The sequence below is a fragment of the Trichechus manatus genome, unplaced genomic scaffold, assembly GCF_000243295.1.
Source record: "Trichechus manatus latirostris isolate Lorelei unplaced genomic scaffold, TriManLat1.0 scaffold00045, whole genome shotgun sequence".
NCBI classification, from domain to species: Eukaryota; Metazoa; Chordata; class Mammalia; order Sirenia; family Trichechidae; genus Trichechus; species Trichechus manatus.
The window spans coordinates 11,601,357-11,627,371 of NW_004443981.1; the positions used below are offsets into that span (position 1 = coordinate 11,601,357).

Below are 26,015 nucleotides of genomic sequence, written 5' to 3' on the forward strand. Positions count from 1 at the left end.
GCTTGGCTTCCCACCCGAGCTGTTGTCCGTTAGGAGTCCAAGGCTCGGGGAGGCACACTCCTCCAAAGGCCCACTTAGTGCCAAGAGCAACAGAGCTAGGATTTGAACACGGGTCTGGCTGTTTTTCCCATTGTCCCGGGGTCCCTGATGGGAAGAGCGGCTGTCCAGCCCCGGAGATCTAATATCCACAGCGTTTTTTAATAGTGTTAACAGTCCAAGTGTTTAGGGACCGTTCCCTTGGGTAGCGTGGGGGCTAGTGACGCGTCGCACGAGGTGTACTGCAGGCTGAGCAATTAGTCCCTTAAAAACTAAACTTTTCTAAGACCATTTTCCCCCTGCACATTTAAGGGGGATATTCTAAAACTTACCACCCAGTTTCCGGCCTTTGGCATGAACACAGGCAGCCTTTGCTGCTGGCTCTGTTTTAAACATCTGCAGCTCACAGGCCCCAGCCGCTGCCTCCCTGAGGCATTTGCCTTGGGCTGTTGGCACTTCAAGGAGCCCTGGTGTTACAGTGGTTAAGCGCTTGGCTGCTAACTGAAAGGTCAAAGGATCGAACCCACTAGCCACTCCATAGGAGGAAGCTGTGGCAGTCTGCTTCCGTAGAGATGACAGCCTTGGAAACCGTGTGGGGCAGTTCCACTCTGTCCTGTAGGGTTGCTAAGAGTTGGAATCAGCTCGATGGCTGTGGGTTTGGTTTTGGTTTTGTTGGCCTTTCTCTGAATGGCCCAGCCCGCTGGGCTTTTTGAATGTCACTGTCAAGTGAGAACAAAGCTTGGGCTCGGTTAGGGTTCAGGCTCTGCCACTTCCTGCTTTAAGCACCTCTAGCCTCAGTTTCCCTATTGCCAAGATGGGGCAGTAACCCTACACACAGGCTGTTGAGCGACCCGACGCTGTCCCCACGCTTCCTACTGCCATCATGCTTTCTATGTAGCAGAAGCGGAAGCACTCCACCTGAAGCTTGCCCCCACCTTCTCCCCCTCTAGGGGAGTAACTTACAGCGCTCATCACGTAGCCAGCTTTGCACCTCTTCCCTGCTAACCTGCCATTGCACCTCCACACCCGCAGGCAGGCCTGTAAGAACTATGCGTACCAGGGGGGTAGACTGGCTATGAGTGAGGGTCTCCAGGAGGTCACAGGGGAGAGGGACGATGCAGTCTCTGACCCTGGCCCGGGAAGGCCTTGCCCAAGTGAGCTTAGAGGAGCATGGTGTGTGGGGGGAGGGCAGGCTCAGGAGGCTCCCCCACAGGGGTATCAGGGGTGTCAGGCTTGCACCACAGTGACCCATGGCCTCCTGTTGCAGGATTCAGAGCAACTATCTGGCCCTGCAGAGGATCAACCAGGAGCTGGAGGATAAGCTGTACCGCATGGTGAGGGCCGCCACCTGCCACCCCCGCCCCACCCTACACCCGGTGGGGAGCGTGCAGCCCAGCCTGGGCCTGCCTGGGCCTGGGCTCTCCCCTGCCCCTCGGATAGCTGCATCTGCAGGTCTAGTCTGACACCTCCAGGGAACGGGAGGTGGGCCCAGAGCTGAGTCCCCCTCAGGAAGAGAAGTCAGCAGCAGGGCGCGAGCACCCCAGCCAGGGAGGCGTACAAGCGGGCCTGTAGGAGACCCGGCCTGGGGACCAGAGGGGCCGTGGGGTCCGAGGCCTGAGCCTCTCATGGTACCCCCCCCCCTTACCGTGAAGAAGAATAAGACAGCACCACGCTGACCCCATGGGGCGGGGGGTAGGGTGCAGGGAGGCTCTGCAGACAACGCTGGGACCACTGCCCTGCTTTCTTTTTAGGGGGCCACAAGACCTGCGTGTGGAGGAATGGAAGCAGTGGTGTGGGCATTGCCAGGAAGGCTGGGGGGAGGCTCTGGAGGTGCCCCTTCATTCACATCAGGGGGCCCTTTCTAGTTTGGTTACAGTTTCCTTGTCTTTGAAAACCAGGAACGGTGTTTGACCCCCACCTTTTCTTCAGGGTGTCATCCAGGGGTGGGCCCGCAGTCCTGGGTCTGGGTCTGGCTCTGCCTGGGACCCTGGGAAAGGGCCCTTCCCTTTCTGAGCCTCAGTTTCCCAACCTGTTGAGTGAGATGGCAGAATGCAGGAAGGAATCACCTATCTCCATGGAGGACGTAAGGTGGGGGTCCGCCTGGGTGGCATTTCCTCTGGCAGCCACCCTCCACCCCACAGCACAAGGGTGAGGCTGGTCTGGGAGGCTCAGCTTCTGACACCATCACCCACTCATCTGCTGCCCCTGGGGCAACAGAATTCCACAGCGTCTTGTATGGGTCAGGTTTTGAGTCCACTCCATGTAACAGTGATGTAAACAGCATAGACGTCTTCCATGTGGCAGTCCAGGCTGGTGCAGTGGCGCTGCTGGGGGCTCAGGAGACCAATGCTCCAGGGCGGCTTGCTCCACGCCCACGTTCCAGCCACAGGAAGCAGTTGGGAATGGAGAACTCTCCTCTGCCCTTTAAGGGCACAACCTGCAAACAGACACAGCACTTCAGCTCACATCCCATTGGCCAAACTTAGTCACATGTCTACCCTGGCAGCAGAGGATGCTGGGAAATGTAGTCTTTTCTTGGGTACAGAAATAGTACTGTGCAGGAAACCCTGGTGGCATAGTTGTTAACAGCCAAAGGTTGGCAGTTCGAATCCACCAGCTGCTCCTTGGAAATCCTATGGGGCGGTTCTACTCCATCCTGTAGGGTTGCTCTGAGTTGGAAGTGACTCGACAGCAGTGGGTTTGGTTTTTGGTTTTTATTACTATGCAAAGGTCCCTGGGTGGTGCAAATGGTTTGTGCTTGACTACTAACCTAAGAGTTGGCAGTTCGAACCCACCCACTGGCACTATGGAAGAAAGGCCTGGCGATCTGCTTCTGTAAAGATCACAGCCAAGGAAACCCCATGGAGCTACTCTGTAACACGTGGGATGGGTCACCATGAGTCAGCATTGACTCAGTGACAAGGGGTTTATTATTATACAAGGACAAGCAGGAAAGAACCAGCCTGGGAGTGAGGCAGGGCTCATTGCCAGGTATCCACTCACCACAGGGGAGGACGGGCAGCCTGGGCTGGGCACAGGCGCTGCCTGCAGGCTTTCCTGGCTGGTAAGGGGCTGGGCTTCCAGGGCAGGAGCTGATGGGAGGATGGAGGCTCCTCAGGGCCTCCTCCACCCCCAGCCCCTGGCCCCGGACCTGGTCCCGCTGGAGCACACAGCCTGGGGGTGCCTAGGGAGGTGGGGGCGGCTGACATGCAGGCCGACCTTTGTAAGTGCCAGGACCCAGGAGGGGAGAGTGAGCTCAGGGCTGCCAGAGCCCAGGGCATCAGGGCAGGCTTCCAGAAGGAGGAGGCTCTGCCCGGGCCTGCAGTGGGGAGAACCCACAGTTACAGTAACAATAGTAATACCCTGGCTCACACAGGAAGTGGCGGGCGGCCAGGCTCAGTGCTGAGTGCAAGCTTTCCTCACTCAGTCATCACCCAAACTCTCATGAGGCAGGACGTTACTGTCCCCGTTTTACAGATGAAGAAACTGAGGCTTAGGGAGGAAGTGACGTGCCCAAGTTTATCCGACTTGTCAGTGGTAGAGCCAGGTTTTGAACCTGGGTTATCCGGGCTCTTAACCCCTGTATCCCTTGGCCCGCAAGCACTTCACTGTCACGGCTACAGAAGGGCACACAGGGGCCTAAGTGAACCACTGGGCCCAGCACCAGCCTCCCTGGGGACTATGTATCACCTGCCACAAGGCCCAGGGCTGCCACGGTGGATGACAGAGACAGATGCCTGAGTCCCCACCACAAAGCAAGGTGCTGGGAGTCCCTCACACTCCTCCCTGGAGGGGCTGGCCTGCCAGGGGTGACAGACACCCAAGTCTCACCACAGTGCAGGGCACTGGGAGTCCCTCAAGCTCCTCTCTGGCGGGGCTGGCCTGCCAGGAGCTGGCTGGGCTGGCCGCTGACCACCTCCTGTCCCGCCCTCAGGGCCAGCACTATGAAGAGGAGAAGCGCGCCCTGAGCCACGAGATTGTTGCCCTTAACAGCCACCTGCTGGAGGCCAAGGTGACCATTGACAAGCTGTCGGAGGACAACGTGAGTGCCGTGTGTGCCGGGCCCGCCTGTGGGTTCAGAGCCTGGACGGAAGGAGCGACCCCCCATTTCCTGGATGCAGGGTGTGCCGGTGGGGAGCAGGTGTCACCGTGATCTCGAGGTGTCATGCAGTTGTCAGGGCCTGGAGTTCGGGGGCAGGTCACTGTGTGTGTGGGTGGTGGTTAAAGCCGTGGACGGGTTGAGATCCCCAAGGGAGGAGGCCAGATGAGAGGAGGGAGGCCCCAGGACAGACTCGGGCTAACACGGAGGAACGGCCAGCAGGGTGGGGGTACAGAGGGGACACCAGGCTGGTGTGGTGGCCCAGAAGCCATGCAGGAAGGTGCTCCATGAGTGAGCTGGCCAGCTGCTGACAGCTGCCGAGAGGCCAGGGAAGGGGAGGCCACGTGGCTCTGGTGACATAGACAGCATGAGTTGAAAGGAGGGGTGGGCTCCAGAGAAGGGAGGCCCTGGAGAGCCCAGTGCAGACAGCTGTGCCAGAGATGGGGGGCCGCTGGGGGGACAAGGCCAGGCCCTTGACACAAATCACCACCAGTCCTCCTGGCCTCTGCAAGGATAGCGTGCATGAGGAAGTAGAGGCACAGCCAGCTTTGTGATGCCCGGTTTCCCAGGTGGTCACTCGTAGGCGGAGCTAGAATTCAAACTCGGGGCCGTCTGACTCCAGAGCCCTGTCCTTTCAGCTACACCAGGCTCTCAGCAGCCAGAGTCTCTGCCACCGCCAGCCCCCTTTGTCTGGAATGTCCCCGCAGCACCTCCTCCCTGGAGCCAGCACCTGTGCCCCAGGGAGGGCTCCCTGGCTGTCCTGAACCGGCAGCCTCGGGCACAGTGCCCAGCCAGGGGCAGTGGACGTGACAGATACTGTCCAAGATTACCCTCTGGCCCAAGGGGCACCCCTATGGCTGTAGCCTATGGGGGGCTCAGAGGCCAACCTGTACTGGCCAGGCAAGTGCCCACAGCCCTTGGGTGCCAGCGGCAGTGAGCCTGGGGCCTTGTGGAGTGCTATTTCTCAGCTCTCAGTGACTGGGGTGTTCCCAGGAGGCCTGGGGCATGTGGAGAGGGTCAGAGACTCAGGTCCCCTCCATGACGTGGCCAAGTCAGGATCCTCCAGCCTCACCGCAGTGCGGAGCAGGGGTTGCTCCAGGCCGCGGTAGGGGAGAACACAGGGTGCCGTGCCTCACACCACCTCGCCTAGGTGCTGCGCTTGGGCCTGGCTGGGCTGGACACGGACGAAGCTCTCAGCCAGGAGCTCTGTATGTGGGGCACCCAGGGTGGGGTCAGTGCCCACTGTCAGACTCCAGGCTGGCTGTCAGGGCCTCGCTGAGGGGGTCTTGGTTGGGGGAGAGGGATGGGAGGCCCAACCACAGGCACACGTAACAGAGATCCCCAAAGACGACGCGAGCCCCGGATTCCTGCTGTTGGCGTCTGTTTTCAGCTCAGCAGGCTGAGCTCGTCCCCACTGGGCCTCGTCACACAGTCCCCCTGCCCTTTCCCCCACGCCCCTGAGCCCTGCCCAGCCCTGCAGCCACCTCTGAGAAGGGAGACGTGAGCTGAGAGTCTGCGACCCGGGGTGGGTGGCAGGGCTGCAGGCCCATTTCCTTGCCCCTTGTTTCATGCCTGGCACTTTCCAGTAACTTCTCCTTGGAGGGGCTCAGGGAGGCACGTCTGGTCCCCAAAGCTCTAGGGGCCGCCAGCAGTTCGGGGGCATTGGGGGCCCTGCTGCTATCACTGTCTGCCCTGGCGGAGGTTCCCCCAGTGGCACTGTCAGGGCAGCAGCCCCAAGTCAGACCCCCATTTGGCAGGCGGAGTGTGAGGGCCTGAGAGGGGGCGAGCAGGGCAGTCCTTGTCCTGCCAGCCACCAGTGCCCCGTCCAGGGCAGCAGGGACCTTGGCAAGGGGCGAGCCCGCGTGTGCCCAACGCCTTCTCTTTCTTTTAGGAGCTCTATAGGAAGGACTGCAACCTAGCGGCCCAGCTGCTGCAGTGCAGCCAGACCTACGGCAGGGTCCATAAGGTGTCCGAGGTAACGTGACCCACCTGCAGCCAGGCCCTGCCCCACTCTGAGGCCCTCCCCCTACTCCACAGGGGAAGGCGGGTGAGCCTGAGGGGCCTCCGCCTCCCTCATGCCTGTGGGTGTGGGAGGCCACGACCCTCCTCCTGAGGTATGGAGACCTGCAGCCCCCAGCGTGCCCACCGCCTCTGGCCCTCACCGCAGCGTCCTGCCCCTCCCAGCGGCCTCCTGGCCCCTCAGTCTCCTGGAGACAGCTCCTTGTCCTGCCCCGAAGGCCCATCCACTGAGCTGTGACGTGGGGGCGTGACCCTGTGGCGTGGGCACAGGTATTAACAGTGCCCGTTTCAGAGATGAGAGGGCCGGCCGAGGCCCCACAGCTAGCACGTGGCAGAGCCAGACCCAGGGTCTGCCCGCACACCTCTCTTTGCCCCGGGCCTCAGTCCACGTCCCCCTTCCTGGGCCTGGGCCCACCTGAGACACATAAAATAGATCAAACAGTAGCGCATGCCCCTCACAAGGCACCAGGCCCTGGTGGACCCGTGGGGTGCCTGGCCTGGCTCCCTAATCTTTGTTGCATCTGTTTCTGACTGTCTTATGTGGGAGTACCCAGCCGGGATGACGGAGGGCGGGGGTGTGGGGCTGGGGGAGCAGGTCAGCCCCTCACTGGGCAGGAACGGGGGGCTGCAGCCTCAACAGGGCAAGGGCAAGGGCCGCCTCAGCCCGGGCTCCAGCCTCTCCCAGGAGCCTCTCCTGTCACTCTGCTGGGCCGGGTGGGCTGGTAGGGTGGGCAGAGATGACCAGGGTCCTCAGACACAGGAGCTTATGAAATGCAGAGCCCAGGCCCCGGCTCCAGCTTACGTGGTTTGAGAAGCCCTGGGGAGGTCCCCGCTCGTCCGTCTGCCTGCCTGCCTGTCTGTCTGTCACGGCTGGTGGCCTGGGCCTCTAGTCCGTGCTCCCACCACCATGCTGACTGCCCACCCACCTGCCTGCTGCAGCTGCCCTCGGACTTCCAGCAGCGCGTGAGCCTGCACATGGAGAAGCACGGCTGCAGCCTGCCCTCGCCGCTCTGCCACCCGGCCTATGCTGACAGCGTGCCCACCTGCGTCATCGCCAAGGTGCTGGAGAAGCCCGACCCCACCAGCCTGTCCTCCCACCTGTCAGATGCCTCGGCCCACGATCTGGCCTTCCGTGACGGGCTGGAGAAGCCAGGCCTTCGGCCTCCATACAAGGGGGACATCTACTGCAGCGACACGGCCCTCTACTGCCCCGAGGAGCGGCGGCGTGACCGGCGGCCCAGTGTGGATGCACCCGTGACCAACGTGGGCTTCCTGCGGGCCCAGAACTCCACCGACAGCGCAGCCGAGGAGGAGGAGGAGGCCGAGGCCGCCGCCGCCTTCCCCGCGGGCTTCCGGCACGACACCTTCCCCAGCTACGCGGGCTCGCTGCCCACGTCCAGCTCCTACTCCAGCTTCAGTGCCACGTCCGAGGAGAAGGAGCATGCCCAGGCCAGCACGCTGACTGCCTCCCAGCAGGCCATCTACCTGAACAGCCGCGACGAGCTCTTCGACCGTAAGCCACCCACCACCGCCGCCGCCTACGAAGGCAGCCCCCGCTTCGCCAAGGCCACAGCCACGGTGGCCACCCCGCTCGAGGCCGAGGTGGCCCCGGCCTTCAAGCGGACCATGTCGCCCTACCCGACAGAGCCCTTCCGATTCCCAGCCTCCCCGGGTCCCCAGCAGGCCCTGATGCCCCCCAACCTGTGGAGCCTGCGGGCCAAACCGGGGTCTGCCCGGCTGCCCGGGGAGGAGGTGCGGGGCCAGTGGCGCCCCCTGAGCGTGGAGGACATCGGCGCCTACCCCTACCCGGCTGGCACCGCGGGCCGAGCCTCGCCCTGCAGCTTCTCCGAACGCTATTACGGCAGCGGGGGCAGCCCGGGCAAGAAGGCCGAGGGCCGTGCCAGCCCCCTCTACGCCACCTACAAGGCAGACAGCTTCTCAGAGGGCGACGACCTCTCCCAGGGCCACCTGGCTGAGCCCTGCTTCCTTCGAGCCGGCGGCGACCTCAGCCTGAGTCCCGGCCGCTCAGCCGACCCACTGCCCAGCTATGTGCCCAGCGAGGGAGATGGGGTGCAGCTGTGCGGGGCGGCCGGCAGCCCTGAGCCCGAGCATGGCCCAGGCTACAGCAGCGAGCACAGCGCCCACAGCTCCCGGGACTCCCTGGAGCCCAGCTCCATGGAGGCCTCGCCGGAGATGCGCCCTGCAGCCCTCCTCAGCCCCCAGCAGGCATTCCCTCGGACTGGTGGCTCGGGGCTGAGCCGCAAGGACAGCCTCACAAAAGCCCAGCTCTATGGCACCTTGCTCAACTGACCGCCTGCCACCAGCCAAGGCCATGGGCCCAGCCCACCCCAGCCCTGCCCACGTGGTACCTGGGAGGGGAGGCAGCCTCACCTGCACCCAGACACCGAGGCCATGGGCCCGCCCACCTTAGCCCAGCCCATTGTGGTACCTGAGAAGGGAGGCAGTCTTACCTGTGCCCAGACACCAAGGCCATGGGCCCACCCACCTTAGCCCTGCCCACCGTGGTACCTGAGAAGGGAAGCAGCCTCACCTGTGCCCAGACACCAAGGCCATGGGGTCACCCACCCTAGCCCTGCCCACGTGGTACCGGGGAGGGAAGGCAGTGTCACCTGCGCCCAGACACCCAGGCCATGGGCCCACCCACCTTAGCTCAGCCCATTGTGGTACCTGAGAAGGGAGGCAGCCTCACCTGTGCCCAGACACCGAGATCATGGGCCCACCCACCCTAGCGCTGCCCACATGGTACCCAGGAGGGGAGGCAGCCTCACCTCTCCCCCATCCCCCCAACAAGGAGCCCCAAGAGGAGGGCTTCCACTCCTCCCCACATCCTCCTTCCCCACCTAGCCAGTAAGAACCTGAGGAGGAGGGTACTGTCCCCAGCCCCCTTGCCCACCCCAGCCCCCCACGATGGAACTTCCACTTGGAACGTTTTTCACACACCCACGTCCTTCCCGTCTGAGATAAGCATTCCCCCCTTTTATAAAGCAAACTATTTTTATAGAGAAAAAGGATCTTTCTTAGCACACTGGGCCTCCAGCCCCCTGGACGACAGCCTTGCTTTTCCAACACAAAGCTCCTTTATTTTTCGGATGCGAGCGAGCAGGGGCCTGCTTCAAGAAGGGACGGGTGGGGTCCCATGGCAACCAAACTCCAAAAGGGGGAAACACCCCAGCCAGCCCGAGGCAAAGGGACCCTGAAGCTCTGTCCACACCAAGGGGAGCTAGAGCGAGTGAGGGGATATGGAGATGTTTTTAAAGTCTGTTTTTCACAGCGTGGCCAACACGCCACCCTGAGCACTTCCAGGGTCCCCAGTCCCCCGTGGGGCTGGGACAGTGTCCGCGTGCGGCCGGTGCTCCTTCCTCCTGCTATCGTCCTGCTTTCCGCGCCACCTCACTCTACCTCAGACGTGACGAGGCCCCGACCCCTGGTTTCCGTCGCTTGCGTCCTTGTCTGCAATGCATGCCGTGTCTCAACGAGTACTGTATTTTGCATTCGTTAATAAAAGACACCGGTGGGATCATTTGGATCTGGGTGGCTTCTTCTCCCGAGTGCCTGTGGCTTCAGGAAATGGGGTCCTTGATGTCCTGCTGAGGAGCCCTGGTGGCACAGTGGTTAAGTGCTTGGCTGCTAACCAGAAGGTTAGCAGTTCAAACCCACCAGCTGTTCTGTGGGAGAAAGATGTGGCAGTCTGCTTCTGTAAAGATTACAGTCTTGGAAACCCTATGGGACAGTTATACTCTGTCCTATAGGGTCAGTATGAGTCAGAATCAACTCAATGGCGATGGGTTTTTGGTGTCCTGCCCATGGCCACCCTCTCTGCGGGCCTACCCCAGCGTCTAACTTACTGTCTGATGCTGAATCCTCCAATTTTTCTTAGCCCACTAGACATGACTATTGCTCATCTATACAACGCTCATGGATGTTTCTCCCATATTTACTTCTTTCTTCACTGTTTCTTGCATCTTAGACTTTGCTTCTGCCTAGAGAAAATTCTTTAGAACCTCAGTGTGGGTCTACTGATGACAAGCTCACTTGGTGTTTGTTCCTCTGAAAATGCCCTTATTTTGCCCCAGTCTTGAAAGGTCATTTCCTCAGGGACAGACTTTCAGTGGGTGACTGCTTTCCTTCTACATGCAGGAGATGACCCTACACTATCCCCTGGTTTCCACTGTTGGTGTTGGGAACCAGCTGTGATCTGGGGCCATTCCTTTGCTGGTTATCTATCTTTCTTCTCTGGCTGCATAAGATCTTCTCTTTGACTCTGGTGTTCTGCAGTTTCCCAGGTATGTCTGGGTGTGGGCTGATACTTTTAGGATTCACAGGGAGTTGTGTATCTGTGGATTGGTGTACTGTATTTTTACACAAATAATGCAAGCCTACTATGTTTGTTTGCCAACTGCTCCCTCACATACTTTGGACATGTTATAAGGAGGGATCAGTCCCTGGAGAAGGACATCATGCTTGGTAAAGTAGAGAGTCATCAAAAAAAGAGGAAGACCCTCAACGAGATGGATTGACACAGTGGCTGCAACAGTGGGCTCAAGCATAATGATTGTGAGGATGGTGCAGGACCAGGAAGTGTTTCTTTCTGTTGTACACAGGGTTGCTATGAGTCGGAACCAACTCGATGGCACCTAACAACAACAACCCTCCCCTGACGAGGTATTTTCTTAGGTGCTGTATGCAAATTTTTTACATGTTCCTGTAAAAAAATTAGCATGGCGCACTTATGAAAATACCTCGTGGGGGAAGGGGGTGGTTGGCAAACAGACGTTAGAAAGGGCACGTTATTTGTGTAAAAATATGGTATTTCATCAGTTCTGGGAAAAACTCAGCTATTATTTTTTTAAAGAATTTCTCTGCCCCATTCTCTCCTCTTCTTCCGGAGCTTCCATCCATCCTATGGCAAACTCTCTAGTGCATCCTCCTTACTTGTTACCTCTCTCCTGTATTACCCCAGTGTGTGTCTCACCACGCCACAGTCAGTAGGATTTCTCTTCCAATTCACTAATTCTTTTCAGGTGTGTCCATTCTGCTGCTAAACATATCCTCTGGATTTTTAATTTTGGTTATTAAAGTTTTTCACTTCTGGAAGTTCTATTTGGTTGCTTTACAAATCTGCTATGCTACAGTTTATAGGTTTCTATTCTCTGGGGGAATTTTCGAGCTCACCTTTTATTTCCTCCAACAGGGGAGGAGGGCACAGCTGTTTCACAGTCTGGGTCTGACACTCCCACCATCTGCAATCTGTAGGTCTGTTTCTCTTGGTTCTAACTCCTGGCTGTCTTGTTCCTTTGTGTGCCTGTTATCCCTGATACATGCTCAACAACACCCTTGGCATTTACTTGTGGCGGTTCCCAGGGCCTAGGCTGGAGGCCCCTCTTCCAGAGAGGCGGAGTGTTTACTCCTGCCAGGTGCCGGGGGGCACTTCCCATTGGGCACCACCTCAACCCAGGTTCACATCTTGAAGCCCGCGGCCCACCAGCTTAGTGTGGCTCCTGGGTGAGTCTGCCTCTGGTCAGCCGGGCTGCAGGTGGGTGGGCAACAGCAGTAGTCCCCAGCCGCCCTCCACACATCTGCTTCCACAGAAGAGGCCAGATGGCCACTGCTTCTCCTCCTCTGCCCCCAGAAGCTGAGCTAGAAGGAGGCTGTGGGGAGCTGGGTCAGTTCCCCTCTCTGGGCCTCGGTTTCCTCGTATCAGAACAGAGGGAGGAGCACTCACTGCACTGGGAGGAAACGAGGAGGGCAGGAGGGAGAAACGTCAGTACCTGGCACCCAGCGGACACGGAGACGTCCCTGGAGGTGGCTGATGGGATCCCTACCTGGCTGACAGGATCCCCACCCTGAAACCAGTACTCTTGCCTGTGCCTGGGCTCCCTCCTAAACTGCCTCCCTCGGCACACGGTCTCTCTCGTTCTGGCTCACCATCTCCCCGTGTCGCTGTCTTGTTTTAAAACTGCAAAAAGCGGACTGCCTGGCACCTAGCGGAGGGTCAGAGTCCGTCGGTAAGAGTGCTCTTTGCAAGAAAGCATTTGGAAAAGGAAATGGGGCAAGGCGCACACCCGTCATTCCTCTGCAACAGTCACCTAAGAAGGGGGTTGGGGCTCACCACAGACACACCCCCAGGGCCTGATTGGGTAATTGTATCCACAGAGGGAGGGAGCACTAGAAAGCAGGCATGGGGTGGTCTCCTAAGGAGCCAGGCTGAGGAGCCCTGGGTGCCCCAGAAGGTCAAAACTCAGGGCTGACCTACAGCCACCAGTGCTGGAAAGAAAAGGGTCCCAAGGGCAGAGGTTTGGGTGGTGTCTGCCCCAAGTGCAGTTAAGGGGTAACAACCTAAAAGGCCCTTTCCTCTGCATTCTCTCCCCAGTGTGTTCCAACAGGCCCACTCTACAGATGCGGAAACTGAGGCCCCATGTGAGCAGGTGATGGGGCTGGGACCTGAAGCCTGCTCCAGGCTTCAAACCCCATGGGGTCGGAGGGCAGAGGCTGTGTGCTCAGCACAGAGAGGCCTCAGGGGGACAGGGAGGCTGTCCAAGCCATCCGGCACTCAGCGGGGCCTGTTTGAGGACAGTCGGTAACCAGTATTCCCATTAACTGAGCAGCAATATTGACAAGTCACAGGGGGAGTAGCAGCACACAGCGTTGAATGAAAATCAGAGAGCCTCCACTTCAGGGAAGGAGACACCGAGGTGCACACTGGGCTGGTGAGCAGGACATCGGCCTCCAGGGTCTGGGGCTGCAGGAAGGTGGGGAGATGGGGAGGCACGTGAGGGTGACCGAGAAGGGCGGGCCTCCCTCCACTCAGACAAGGATGGAACACCCTCCCTAAGGACCCCAGAGGTCCTCAAGGGCCTGGGCCAAGAGTGAGACACACTGAAATAAATATAGTTGCACACCAGCCTGCAGCCAGCAACCAAGTCACAGAGGGTTGGCCAAGCAGGTGACCAGGCTGGAGTGTGGACCTGAAGTCCTTCCAGTCATGTCCCGGTGCCCCATCTCCAGGCCCTGGGCCTGAAGAACCTGCTGGACAGACACCTACACAGCACAGACTTGACCTTCAACGCTCACAGCACACCTGCAGGCCGGCTCTGACGCCCACTTTACAGATGAGGAAACAGGCTTGCAGATAGCAGTGACCCACGTAAGCTCCAGCTTGTCTGGCAGCAGAGCTAGGACTGGGGCCCAGGCTCCAGGGAGGCAAAGCCAGGCTCCCACCTCCTCCTGAGGCTGCCCTCTGCCTGGCTGTGGCCTCCTCACATCCACCACATCTCTCCACTGACACCCCTGCCAGGAACACCCCGTCCTCCGGAAATGGTCAAGGCCACAGGGACACCCACTCTCGTGAGCCGTGACACCTGTGGTCCCGCCCTGACTTGTTGATGATCCCTGGGCTCTTGGGGTGACCCTCTGTCCCTGGCCCTGGTGGGTTAGCCCTCACCAGCCTGCCCTCATCCAGCCTTCCTCCCAGCCCCACTCCTCACTGACCCTTGCCCCTCCACAGCGTTCCTTTACCTGGCAGATGTGGGTGGTGGTGGGCAAGCAGGGGTGCGGAGGGCCTGGGCGCTGCCGCCGAGGGAGGCCTAAGCAGGCTGGGCCCGAGGCCAGTGCACTGACACGGGGTTCCTGAGGGAGAACAGAGACCCAGAGCCCCTGCCCCTGGGGCTGCCCCATCTCACGCCCCCCAGGAACTCGTGGTCTCCAGGGCCCCAGCGGGCCGGGAGGGGGCACGAGGAAGCCCCCCACAGATACTTGTGGCTGGGACAACCAGAGAAGCAGCACAGCATGGATGTTTATTGAGCATCTCCCACTAATCAGTCCTCACGCCCTGAGACAAATGGATTTCTGTCCCCGTTTTACAGATGAGGAAACCAAGGCGCAGAAAGCAGGGGAGGCAGTTCTGCCCAGGTCTGGCTTCAAAGCCCAGGCTCTCCCAGCCACAGTGCCCCACCCCGCCCCGAGGACCAGGGGAGCTGGGCCGGGGGCATTCGGAGCACCTGCGATGGGAAGCTCAGTGCCAGACCTTCACGTCCCCTTCCCAGGAGCAGGTGGCGAGGGCGGAGGGCAGCAGAGGGTGGAAGGTGGCGCCGACGCAGGCCTGCGTGTGCCCCTGTAGCACGCGTGCCCGGCGGGCCGTGCGGAAGCTGTACAGCAGGACCCGGCCGTCGGCGCTGCCCGTCACCAGCAGTTCCCCGTCGGGAGAGCACTCACAGCCCACTGCATAGCCCTCCACCTGTAGAGGGCAACATGGGGCAGGGGTGAGCGAGTGGCACCCGGTAACTCACTCGGTCCCCTAGGCAAGCCTGTGAGGCGGTGGTATCACGCCCATTCTCCAGAGGGGCAAGCTGAGGCCCTGAGAGGGGAAGGCGCTCACTCAGGGCCCAGAGCAGGCAAGGGACAGAGCTGGGCTTCACATGCCATGTCCCCCAGGCCAAAAGCCAGGCTCCTCCGGGGGCTGCAGGGCCTTGGGGTGGGCCTGCTGCACACAGTTATCTGAGGAGACTAATGAACAGCTGTGGAGCTGCCTGTCCTTGGCCAGACAGGCCCTGAGTCCCCAGCTCCACCCTGGAGGGGCAGGCCCCAGAGTCGCCAGCTCCACCCTGGAGGGACATGCCCCCGAGTCCCCAGCTCCACCCTGGAGGGGCAGGCCCCGAGTACCCAGCTCCACCCTGGAGGGGCAGGCCTCAGTAGGGAAGGGGACAGACATAGAGACAGGCCTCCTCCCTGTTCTAGCCTCCTTTCCCACCCGTGACCTGTTTATGCGAGTGGACTGGGGTCTGGGGTGGGGCCAGGTAGGGCCCAGAGCCTCCAGTGGATGCCATGACATGTGGTCACACAGAAGGTCCATGTATCCCAGGCCACGTCCTTACTGGAACTGTCAGGCGGGAGGCATTCAGCCCAGGGGACAGGGATGGGGATACCTTGTGTCCCTCATAGCGCCGCCGTCTGCTCATCCGGTAGGGCCACACGGCCGAGAAGAGGGCCAGGTAGTTGCCATTGGTCTGCGCCAGGAACACTGGCTCTCGCGGGTGCAAGGTGAGGCTGGGGCAGGTGTACCTCTCCTGAGGGGCAGCGGGACCACAAAGAGGGTTGGAGACGCAAACCTGTGGCACTGACAGACACCCCGCCTGGCACTGGGCATGCGAGGCCTTAACCTGCCTTCCGCCTGGGCCTTAGCTTCAGCCTGCACGTGCCTCTGTGGCTGCTGAGCCAAACGACCACAACTGTGGTAGCTTAAAGCAGCACACGTTTATCTTTCAGTGTGGAGGTCAGAAGTCCAAGATGGGTCTCACTGGGCTAATGTCAAGGTAAGGGTGGGGCTGTTCCTTCCAGAGGCTCCAGGGCAAATCCGTTCCTTGCCTTTTCCAGCTTCTACAGGCCTTGCATTCCTCAGTTCCCAGCCCTTGGGGCAGACCGGAAAATGGCCCCCAAAAGGTATCTGCGTCCTAACCCCTGGACCTGTGAATGCTAATTTATATGGTGAAATAAAGGGCCTTTGCAGGTGTAATTAAGGATCCTGAGATGGTGAGATGACCCTGGATTATCCAGAGGCCCTAAATGCAATCACACGGATGTTTATAAGAGAGAGGCAGAGAGAGATTTGACACACAGAGGAGAGAGCCATATGGAGATGGAGCCGAGAGATTTAAAGAGATTGGCCTTGAAGCTTGGAGTGATGTGGCCACAAGCCAAGGAATACCAGTCCCACTGGAAGCTGGGAAGAGACAAGGCATGGATTCTCCCCTAGAGCCTCCGGAGGGAGTGCGACCTGCCAACAACTTGATTCCAGCCCAGTGAGACTGATTTTGAACTTCTGGCCTCCAGAACTGTGAGAGAATAAATCTGTGTTGCTTCAAGCCACCAAGTTTGTGCTGATTTGTCACAGCAGTCTTAGGCACAGTGGGTGAGGAGGCAGATGGCTGGACGAGAAGACAAAGACGTGAGCAAACTAGTCAAGACGTAAGGGGGAACCTCCCTGTGTGGCAAAGCCACACAGAGAAACCCCCTCAGTGCACGTGTCCTTACACCAGTGGTGCTCAGCGTTGTCCTTAAGCCACATGCTCTAACTGAGCCCAACTCCAAGGGCAAAGCAGGGAGCAGTGGGAACTGCGCTGCAGATGAACATGCCTATCAGGGGCAGTGGCAGATGAGTTCCTGGTGCCATTATGGACAGAAGCCTCCTCAGTCAGCACTGAGAACGCCGAGGCATAACCGAGGAGGGCCGATAGCTCGGCATGCAGCACTTCCACCTGCCTCGCTCTCCCCAGCCTCCACCCAGGCTCTCGAAGACAGGAAGTCAAGGTGGCTAGACATGCCCTGCTGTCTCCTCCCAGCCTGTCTTCCCAGTGGGCAGCACTAGGACCTCATGTGAACACCTCAAGGTGGGTTTGCTCAGGGTCACCTGGAGCCCTCCAAGACCAAGAGAAAGACAGGGAGGAGAAGAGACATGAATATAAACCTGCTAGTATTTCTTTAAACTCAGTGTGAGAGTACCAAAGAGATTACTCTTGTCTTATCTGAAATATCAAAAAATGATGATGGTGGTGATGTGGTGGTGGTGATGGTAGTGGAGGTGGTGGTGGTGGTGATGGTGAGGTGGTAGAGGTAGAGGTGGCGGTGGAGGTGGTGGTGGTGATGGTGGTAGTAATGATGGCTGTGGTGCTGGTGGTCGTGGTGGTAGTGATGGTGGTGGCAGCGGTAGAGGTGGTGGTGGTGATGGTGGTGATGGTGGTGATCGTGGTGATGGCAGTGGAGGTGATGGTGGTGACGGCGATGGTGATGTGTGGTGGTGGTGGTGTGATGGTAGTGGGAGGTGATGGTGGTGGTGGTAGAGGTGAGGGTGATGATAGTGGCGGTGGTGATGATGGTTGTGGTGATGGTGGTGATAGTGATGGTGGTAGTGATGGTGGTGGTGGTGGCAGAGGGTGATGGTGATGGTGGAGGTGGTGGTGGTGGTAGTGGTGATGGTGGTAGTGGTGATAGTGGTGGTAATGGTTGTGATGGAGGTGGTGGTGGTGATGGTGGTGGTGGCGGCAGTGGCAGCAGTGATGGCAGTGATGGTATTGGTGATAGTGGTGGTGAGGGCAGTGGTGGTGGTGGCAGTGATGGTGGCAGTGATGGTGGCAGTGATGGAGAAAGCATTTATTGAGCACTCTCTGAGCCTGGCACTGGGCTAAACCCTTTATAAGCATTGACTCTTTCAATTCTCAAAACAACCCTTTCAGATGATTAATATTATTGTCCTCAATCTACCAATGAGGAGGATGAGAATCAAAGAGGCTGATCTCTGGGCCTAGGCACCCAGCTGTAAGTGGTGAATCTAGGACTTGAATGCAGGTGCTCTCTCTTGGCCTCAGCTCTGACCTCCTGTATTGCATCGCAGCACCTGCCAAAGCCACAAGCAAAGGAGGATCAGAAGCCCCTAATGCCTGAGCTGGCTAGCTGGCAGTGGGAGGGGAGAAGGGCTGAGCTTGAGGTCCTGGTCCTGGTCCCCATGGCTCCAAGCAGGGCTTTTCCCCCACACCTTCACCCCTGCTGGACGTGCTGAGCTGGGAGAAGGAGGAACAGGAAGAGTAAGGGAATGTTGGGCCCGTGGGAGCCTCCTCATGGGGCCTGACCCAGATGCCGAGTTACCTGGCAGCCAAGCACCCCTGCAGATCCTGCCTGCTAAGCCATCTCCACAGGAAGTTACCTGGGACCACGGGAGGCAAGGACTACACTGCGCGCCCTGAGGCTGGAACTGAAATGCCCAACTAGGTGTCTTACATGAAATATCTGGTTGGAGATCTTGGCGGAGGTGCGGAAATCCCAGGCAATGATGGTGCGGTCAGCGGAGTCCCGACTTGACGCGTCTGTGCTGCTCAGAAACTCAGAACCTTCATGGAGGAAGAGGACGTCTAAGGTCTGCTGGACAGTCGCCTTGTAGCCTCTCACCACCTGCAAGAGTGGCCCTGTCATGATGATGGCCTGGCGCCCAGCCTCTGCCTCCCCACCAGGCAAATGTCCGTCACCCTTCGGGGCCTGCTCCGTGGCACCTCCTCAGGCTTCAGCCACACCTGACTGCCTCCCTGCGCCCCCAGCCCCCGCACCTCTATTGGCACCTGGGCCCCTTGAGATGCAAGGAGCTGAGGAGTGCACTAAGAGAGGCCCACGCCCTGCCCAGGGGGACCTAAGTGCATAATGACACCCATAAGTCCTGGCTGTGAAGATGTCACATAATTCACAGCTCACAGCGTCCCGACCTGTTGTCCCCAGAGGCATACATGTCATCCCGGGAGCAAGTGTCCTTGGAGACTGTAAGCGGAGCCACAGGAGCGTATTTCAGCTTTGAAGCCGCTTTATTTTTTTAGCATCATCACTGACATTTCACAGCCTTTTGTCTCGTAAACTAACACAGTTAAGTACCAAGCAGTTGTTTTTCTTTCTCTGGGGCATTTTATCACATCCAACATTCACTCCAAAATAGCTGGCTTTGGGAAGGGGGGTTTCAGTACCAGGACTAACAGATACCTCCACTTAACAAACTCATGGGTGACACTAAATTGCAATGGTGGAAAAACAGGCCGTGTCAGAAGCTCCGGGTGCAGGAGTGGCGGGGTCACGGGCCAGCCAGCCTACCAGCGGCCGGGGCGCCACCATGTGGCAGCTGCATGCACACGGCCCTCAGTCCCTCAGTCCCGCTGGCTGTGAAATGAGCCAAGTCTTGACAAATGGAAAAAAAAAAAACAAAACCCTGGAGTTCACATCCTTTCAAACTTTGCACGTGACCACGTGATGTAAGACTTCCATTCCCTATCAGTCTCTTCCCAGTGTGCCTAAGTGAGGTGAGCATTAAATACAGCACTCCGTAACTTCATTTAAGGTGGGGGTGTTTTGAGACCCCCTTCTCCAGTTCTCCAGATGAGGAAGACTGAGGCTCTGAGAGATGCAGGGATTTCTCCAAGGTGGCACAGCGGGGGTGTGGTGGAGCCGAATCCTAACAACAGGGCTGCGCCTCTCTGCACCGCGGCTACTTCCCTGGGGCCCACCTCCCCCACTGGATGGGAGCTTGGTGCTGGCTGCCTACCCACCCTCCTCTCCGCGCCCGCTCTGCCCCACTGGGTCATGGCCGAGCCTCAGAGAGCACAGGCAGCAGTGTGGGCTGGGCAGAGGGGCTGCCTCCCTGGAGCCGGGGCAGGAGCCAAGGACTGGGAGCAGACAGGCCCATCACCACAGTCCCCAACATCTGCTCTATGCACCAGAGTTCACACAACTTCCACTCACCCCCAAGGCAGTGTCTGGAATCTACTTTGGTGTGGACCAGAAGGAGGGGAGGGGCCAGGAGGAGGAAGAGGAGAGGAGTAGAAGGGAGGGGAGGGAGCAACGCCCGTCACAGCCTGGAGCAAACTCTCCAAATCCATCACTCCTTCCCAGGCTCACCTAACTAGACCACCGCCAACCAGCCACCTGAGGCCTCCGTGCACCTAGACCACACGGGGCCTGAACCCCATCTCCCCTTCTCCTGAAGCCCTCTCTGCCCACAGTTCAGGTGAGGAGCAGGGAGCCCAAAGGTGGCCAGGTACCAAACGCCAAGAGAGAGGAGTACGTCTGGCCCAGCATGTCCCTGGGTGTGACCTGTCCCCTGAGCGCTTCTCCTTGGTGGTGGGGGCATACACAAGCCCCCAGAGGCTGGCTGGCAATGGGCACCTGTGCACAGGCAGGTCCCACAGGCAGGCCCCAGCCCCCCAGCAGGGCTGTGGGCCCCACGGGCAGGTCCCAGCCCCCTGGCAGGGCTGTGGGCCCCATGGGCAGGGCCAGGGCCCCAGCAGGGCTCAGGAAACCCGCAGACCCAGGGAGGGATGGAGGAGGATAAGGGTCCCGGCCATCTGCTGAGCCCCTGGCTGGGGTTTACACACACTGTCTCACGGTGCAAGGGGCTCCTCATAGAGGGGGCTGACGGCCCGAGAAGCCACGTGCCAGGTGCCACACCTGCGAGCAGCAGAGGCACCTGACCACAGCTGGGCCTGCTTCCCAAGACAGACTCTCGAGGCAAGCAGGAGCCATGGTTCTGTACGTTTTCTGAGAACGGATGGAACGGCCGGCTCATCAGGGCGTCATAAAAGCGAACGGCCGGGAAACCAGCCGTGTGACGGGCAATCCGTCCAATAGCGCGCGCTAAGTGGGAGGCCGACTTTTGAGGCAGCTGCAGAGCGTGATTTACTCGCCTTCACCACGGTGCAGACCCAGGGAAGAGTGGAGGAGTGGTTTGCGTGTCTAGCTGGTGAGTTTTATGACAACCTTAATTACACTGACAGCTGGCGCATCCCGTCCCAGGGGTGGGGGATGGCACTGCCAGCCCTAACTAGCTGGATCTGACAGTGAGCCTCCATGGGGCTCTTCTGGCAGCTGGGCCTCTGTTAGGTGAGCAGACAGGGGCCAAAGGTCTCCAGCTGTGGGAAAGTGCAGGACATGCGCCATGACACACACCTGATACCCCTAAACTCTGCCGCCACTCGGTCCTCCGGCAGCCCCGAGAACTCTGGGCTGCTCTGATTTGTCTGAAGGCAGAACCTCCCTTCCTCGGGTCCCTGCCACTTCCACGTGCGTGGGGCTGAGGCAGGGGCCGGTCTGGCTGACTTACTGTGTGGCCGTGGGACAGCCCCAGCACGCCTCGACTAGACCACAGCTGAGCCTCTAAGTACTGCCGGGCCTTAGAAAGAGGGGCCTGAGGGTGGGGCGCCCAGCAACCCCTCACCCCACCCAAACCTAGAGGAAAAGAGGAGGGATCACTGCTGTGGCCCCCAGGGGATCCTGTGTTCCCTCAGCCGGCCACCTCGCCACCTCTCTTCCCTGCATGCTGCCTCCCACATTTCTGGGTCACCCCTGGCGAGCACCCAGGCTGGACACTGTAGGCATCAGGAAAAAAAAAAACCCAGAACCAAACCTACTGCCATCGAGTTGATTCCGACTCATAGCGACCCTACAGGATGGGTATAACTGCCCCATAGGATTTCCAAGGCTGTCATCTTTACAGAAGGAGACTGCCACATCCTTCTCCTGCTGAGTGGCTGGTGGGTTCAAACCACCAACCCTCAGTTAGCAGTCAAGCACTTAACCACTGCGCCACCAGCGCTCTGTAAGGATGGTTGAATTAAGGGCTGGGTAGATAATGAATGGGCAAGGAACAAAGGACCACAACTATGGAAAGTAACAACCACAGGCCTGGGTCCCCATAACATCCCAACATTAGGGGCTGAGGCCAGACACACCAGCTGTGCCCCTCGCTCTACAAGGACCCCTCAAGGAGATGATGCTTATCCACAGGTACTTCCCATGGCCCTGACATGGAGACACAGGAAACTGGACCCCTCAGGGAGCCCCAAGGCCATGGGGGTGGGTGGGCAGAGGGAGTCTGAACTCGATGTGGCATCACCACAGACTTCCAGTCACAGGTGTGGTGGGAGGAGGGGGTGTATGGGGGGGCAGGGGATGCTCCCGGCTCTTGGACAAGCTGGGCAGGAGCACAGTGGGAGGCTCTAAGCCCCCAGGCAGACAGACTGGTATTGAAGCCTGACAGCCTATTACTGGCTGCGTGACTTGGGCAAGTCGCTTGCCTCTGTGCCTCAGTCTCCACACCTGTAAAGTGGGGATAAGAACAAGGCCTGCCTCTTAGGGACTGAGCAGAGGTGACATGCCAGCTACATGCCTGCCCCATGGTGGAGGACGCTCATGGTTTTCTCTTCCCGGAGCCAGCAGAGCTAGAGTCCGAGGATGGCCCATGTGTCCTTGGGCAAGTCCCTTCACCTCAAACTTCAGCTCCCTCCTCCCCAAAGTAAACACAATGGTCTCTGCAAACGCAAAGATGCATCAAGGCCTGCTGAGGGGGGCAGAGGGCCTGGGGGCTGGCTGAGGGCCAGTCTCTGCAGTTTAAACTCATCCAAGTAGAAGAAGCCAATTACATAGGATAAAATATGTCAGACTGATACATTTGTTGATAAATTAAAAAAAATCAGAAATTTAAGTTAAAAAAAAGAAAGAAACCATAAGAAATATGAGAAGAAAACATGATTGAATTTCTCTTTAACCTGAGACTGGGGAAGACTTTCCCAGCTATGACTCCCAAGCCAGACGCAGTAAGAGAAAAGACTGGTAAGTTTGACTACATGAAAATAACAGTAACAATAATAAAGCACTTTTGGATGGCAGGAAACACCATAAGTAAAGTAAAAAGACAAATGACAAACTGGAATAAATATTGGTGACTTTTATTAGAGGCAAAGATCACTCTCCCTAAAATACAGACAACTTCTACAAACAGATGAGAAAGGCCAACAGTTCTACAGTAAAGTAGGCAAGAGAAGTGAACAGAGTACATAAAAAGGAAAAGGAAATGGCCTTTCGATCTTGCTCAAACATGAGAAAAGCAAATTAAAATTGCACTGACACCGTTTCTTACCTATCAGATTGACGAAAGTTTGCCAGCACACTCTGTTAGGTGGCTGTGGGGACATTAGATGCTCTATATGCTGCAGACAGAAATGCAAAATGGCACAATCTCGCTGGTGAGCTTTTGGTGACATCATGCAAAATAACATGCATCTTTACTTAGCAGTATGCATGACCCAGCAACCCCACTTTGAGGAATTTATTCTAAAGTTACACAGGCAAATTTTCAAAAGATATAAGGACAAGGCTATTGAAAGCAGTACGGCTTCTTAAAAAAACAAAAAACTGGAAATAACTCATATGTATCTCAATACGGGGCTGGCTGGATAAACTTTGGTACATCCACGCTCATGAATACTATGCAGTTGTGAAAAAGAATGAGGAATCTCTATAAGGCTATAGGTGATCTCCAGGATATGTTGTGAAGTGAAAAAAGTGAGTTGGGGGGTGGGGGGAAGTGTGGGTTGAGTAGAAGAGGTGATATCAATATGACTGTGTGTTTGCTCATATTAAAGAAAAAAGATAAATAAAAAACTTAAATATTTAAGTAATTAAGTAGGTAGGCAGATAGAGAGTCGGATAAATGAGGTTGCCTGTAGAGGAAGGGGGGGACAGAAGGGTGGAGACAGGGGTAGCGTTAGAAGTTGGATTATTTCTCTAAGTGTAATCTTGTTTTGCAGCTCTGACTGTAGAACAGAGGTCACAATTTTTTTCTGTAAAGGGACAGAAAGTAAATGTTTTAGGCTTTGTGGGCCTGTAACTGTCGCATATTCTTCTGTGTGCATGTTTGTGTGTGTGTGTGTGTGAGAAACCATTCTCAGTTGGAGAGTCATACAAAAACAGGCCACAGGCCAGATTGGGCCCACAGGCTGGAGTTTACCAACACCTGCTCTGTTGTTGTTAGTTGCCATAATATTTTATAAAATCATAAAACTAAATTAAAATACAAAAGCAATTTCTAAAACTGGAAAGAAAAATGAAACAAATCAAGCAAACCGTGTATTGAGTTGACAGGTAAACCACATAGATAGGATTTATCTTAAGGGACTTTAAAGCACAGTAATTCAATGGTAGATCCTTAGTTGAATATACATTATGTACACAAAAACAGTTAATTTAATGGTAGATCCCTAGATGGATATATATATATATATATATAATAGACAAAAAGAACTGCAAAAAATCTTAAATTGTATTCAGTCATCACATTGTTAGCACAATATATACAAAAAATTATGTTAAGGCAGTCAGAAATAAAAATCTTCAGTATAAGAGAAAAGAGATAAGATATAAAATCAAAGAAGTTAAGGGAAAATCCTATAATCCTGAATTTGAATTGGAAAAACCAGTAGGAACAATAATGTACTGTTTCTTGACAACAATAACAACAAAACTATTCCTAGTGAGCAATGGGTTTGGTTTGGTTTTTGGTTAGTGAGCAATGAGCAACCACAGCACCCAGATTGTGGTCTCAAATTACCATTTCCCTCTAAAAGAAAGCAGGGACCCTTGGACAGATGGCTGATTCCAAGTCTGGGACAGAAATGTGTAAGATGAGCCTGAAACACCTTGTTATGCATGAAAGGAAGGCTTCTGAACTCATTTCACAACGGGCTCAGAGAAAAGACAATCTGGGAACTTCAGTAATGTTGGCAGAAGGAATCAAGAAAACCAAAAATGGATCATGTATTTAAAAAAAAAACAAACTATTTAAAGGTAATGAAAAGCATCCAAAAGCATATAAAATATGAAGGACAGTTTATTCTAAAAGAGAGTGCAACCAGAAGAGGTAAGAATTGCAAATTTGTGGCTTTCTGGTCTGAAGCGCTTGTCAACCTCCACTAACATACCAGAAGAAAAACGCAGCCTTACTAGCTCAAAATGCCAGAAAATCAACTGGAAGCTTGAAGAGGAAATCCTGGCAATGACAGAGCCATAGGATTCAGGCCTCAACTCTGAGAATAAATTCCAGCCACATCCTTGACTCATGGCTTAAATACATACATGCAGGGGAAATCCAGGAGGCCCAGCAAAGGAGTAGATAGAAGCAGAGAGGGATCTACTGCTGAAGGATAGAGCTGCACCGGAAGAGGGCATTTACCAAACGTGAGCCGCTCAGGTGGCAGAACGCTGAAGAACAAGCATGCCTTGTTTATTGCGCTTCATTTTATCGAGCTTCACCCATAGTGCGTTTTTTACAAATTGAAGGTCTGTGGCAACCCTGCATCGAGCAAGTCTGTCGGTGCCATTTTTCCAACAGCATGTGCTCACTTCATGTCTCTGCGTCACGGTTTGGTAATTCTTGCAATATTTCAAACTTTTTCATCATTATTATATCTGTTACGGTGATCTGTGATCAGTGATCTTTGATGTTACTATTGTAACTGTGTTGAGGTGCCATGAACCACGCCCATATAAGACAGTGAACTTAATAAATGTTGTGTGTGTTCTGACTGCTTCACCAACTGGCCATTCCCATCTCTCTCCCTCTCCTCGGGACTCCCTATTCCTTGAGACAGGACAATATTGAAATTAGGCCAATTAATAACCCTACAATGGCCTGTAAGTATTCAAGTGAAAGGAGGAGTCACACCTCCCTCACTTTAAATCGAAAGCTAGGACGGATTAAGCTTAGTGAGGAAGGCATGTCGAAAGCTGAGACAGGCCAAAAGCTAGGCCTATTGCGCCAAACAGTTAGCCAAGTTGTGAATGCAAATGAACAGTTCTTGAGGGAAATTAAAAGTGCTACTCAGTCAACACACAAATGATAAGAAAATGAAACAGCCTTATTGCTGATACGGAGAAAGTTTTAGTGGTCTGGATAGAAGATCAAACCAGCTACAACATTCCCTTAAGCCAAAGCCTAATCCAGAGCAAAGCCATAACTCTCTTCAATTCTAGGAAGGCTGAGAGAGGTGAGGAAGCTGCAGAAGAAAATGTGAAGCTAGCAGAGGCTGGTTCATGAGGTTTAAGGAAAGAAGCCATCTCCGTAACATAAAAGTGCAAGGTGATGCAGCAAGTGCTGACATAGAAGCTGCAGCAAGTTGTCCAGAAGATCTACCTAAGATAACTGATGAAGGTGGCTACACCAAACAACAGAATTTCAATGTAGATGAAACAGCCTTATACTGGAAGAAGATGCCATTTAGGACTTTCATAGCTAGAGAGGAGAAGTCAATGCCTGGCTTCAAAGCTTCAAAGGACAGGCTGACTCTCTTGTTAGGGGCTAATGCAGCTGGTGACTTTAAGTTGAAGCCAATACTCATTTACCATTCTGAAAATCCTAGGGTACTTAAGAATTATGCTAAATCTACTCTGCCTGTGCCCTATAAATGGAACAACAAAGCCTGGATGACAGCACATCTGTTTTTAACATGGTTTACTGAATATTTTAAGCCCACTGTTGAGACCTAGT

At 56.2% G+C, this 26,015-nt stretch overlaps 2 protein-coding genes across 2 annotated transcripts in view; one reads left to right on the forward strand and one right to left on the reverse strand.

Moving 5' to 3' along the window:
- The window catches only part of BEGAIN (brain enriched guanylate kinase associated), a 15,456-nt gene extending 6,992 nt beyond the window's left edge, over nucleotides 1-8,464 (forward strand). Inside the window, exons 4-7 of the mRNA XM_004376722.1 lie at nucleotides 1,285-1,370; nucleotides 3,971-4,078; nucleotides 6,027-6,110; nucleotides 7,094-8,464. Coding sequence (XP_004376779.1) covers nucleotides 1,285-1,370; nucleotides 3,971-4,078; nucleotides 6,027-6,110; nucleotides 7,094-8,464 — 1,649 coding nt within the window. The remainder of the gene's footprint in view (nucleotides 1-1,284; nucleotides 1,371-3,970; nucleotides 4,079-6,026; nucleotides 6,111-7,093) is intronic.
- Nucleotides 8,465-14,186: 5,722 nt separating this feature from the next.
- WDR25 (WD repeat domain 25) overlaps nucleotides 14,187-26,015 on the reverse strand; it is a 162,620-nt gene continuing 150,791 nt past the window's right edge. Inside the window, exons 5-7 of the mRNA XM_004376723.2 lie at nucleotides 17,942-18,112; nucleotides 15,097-15,237; nucleotides 14,187-14,408 (exon numbers count right to left, since the gene is read on the reverse strand). Coding sequence (XP_004376780.1) covers nucleotides 14,187-14,408; nucleotides 15,097-15,237; nucleotides 17,942-18,112 — 534 coding nt within the window. The remainder of the gene's footprint in view (nucleotides 14,409-15,096; nucleotides 15,238-17,941; nucleotides 18,113-26,015) is intronic.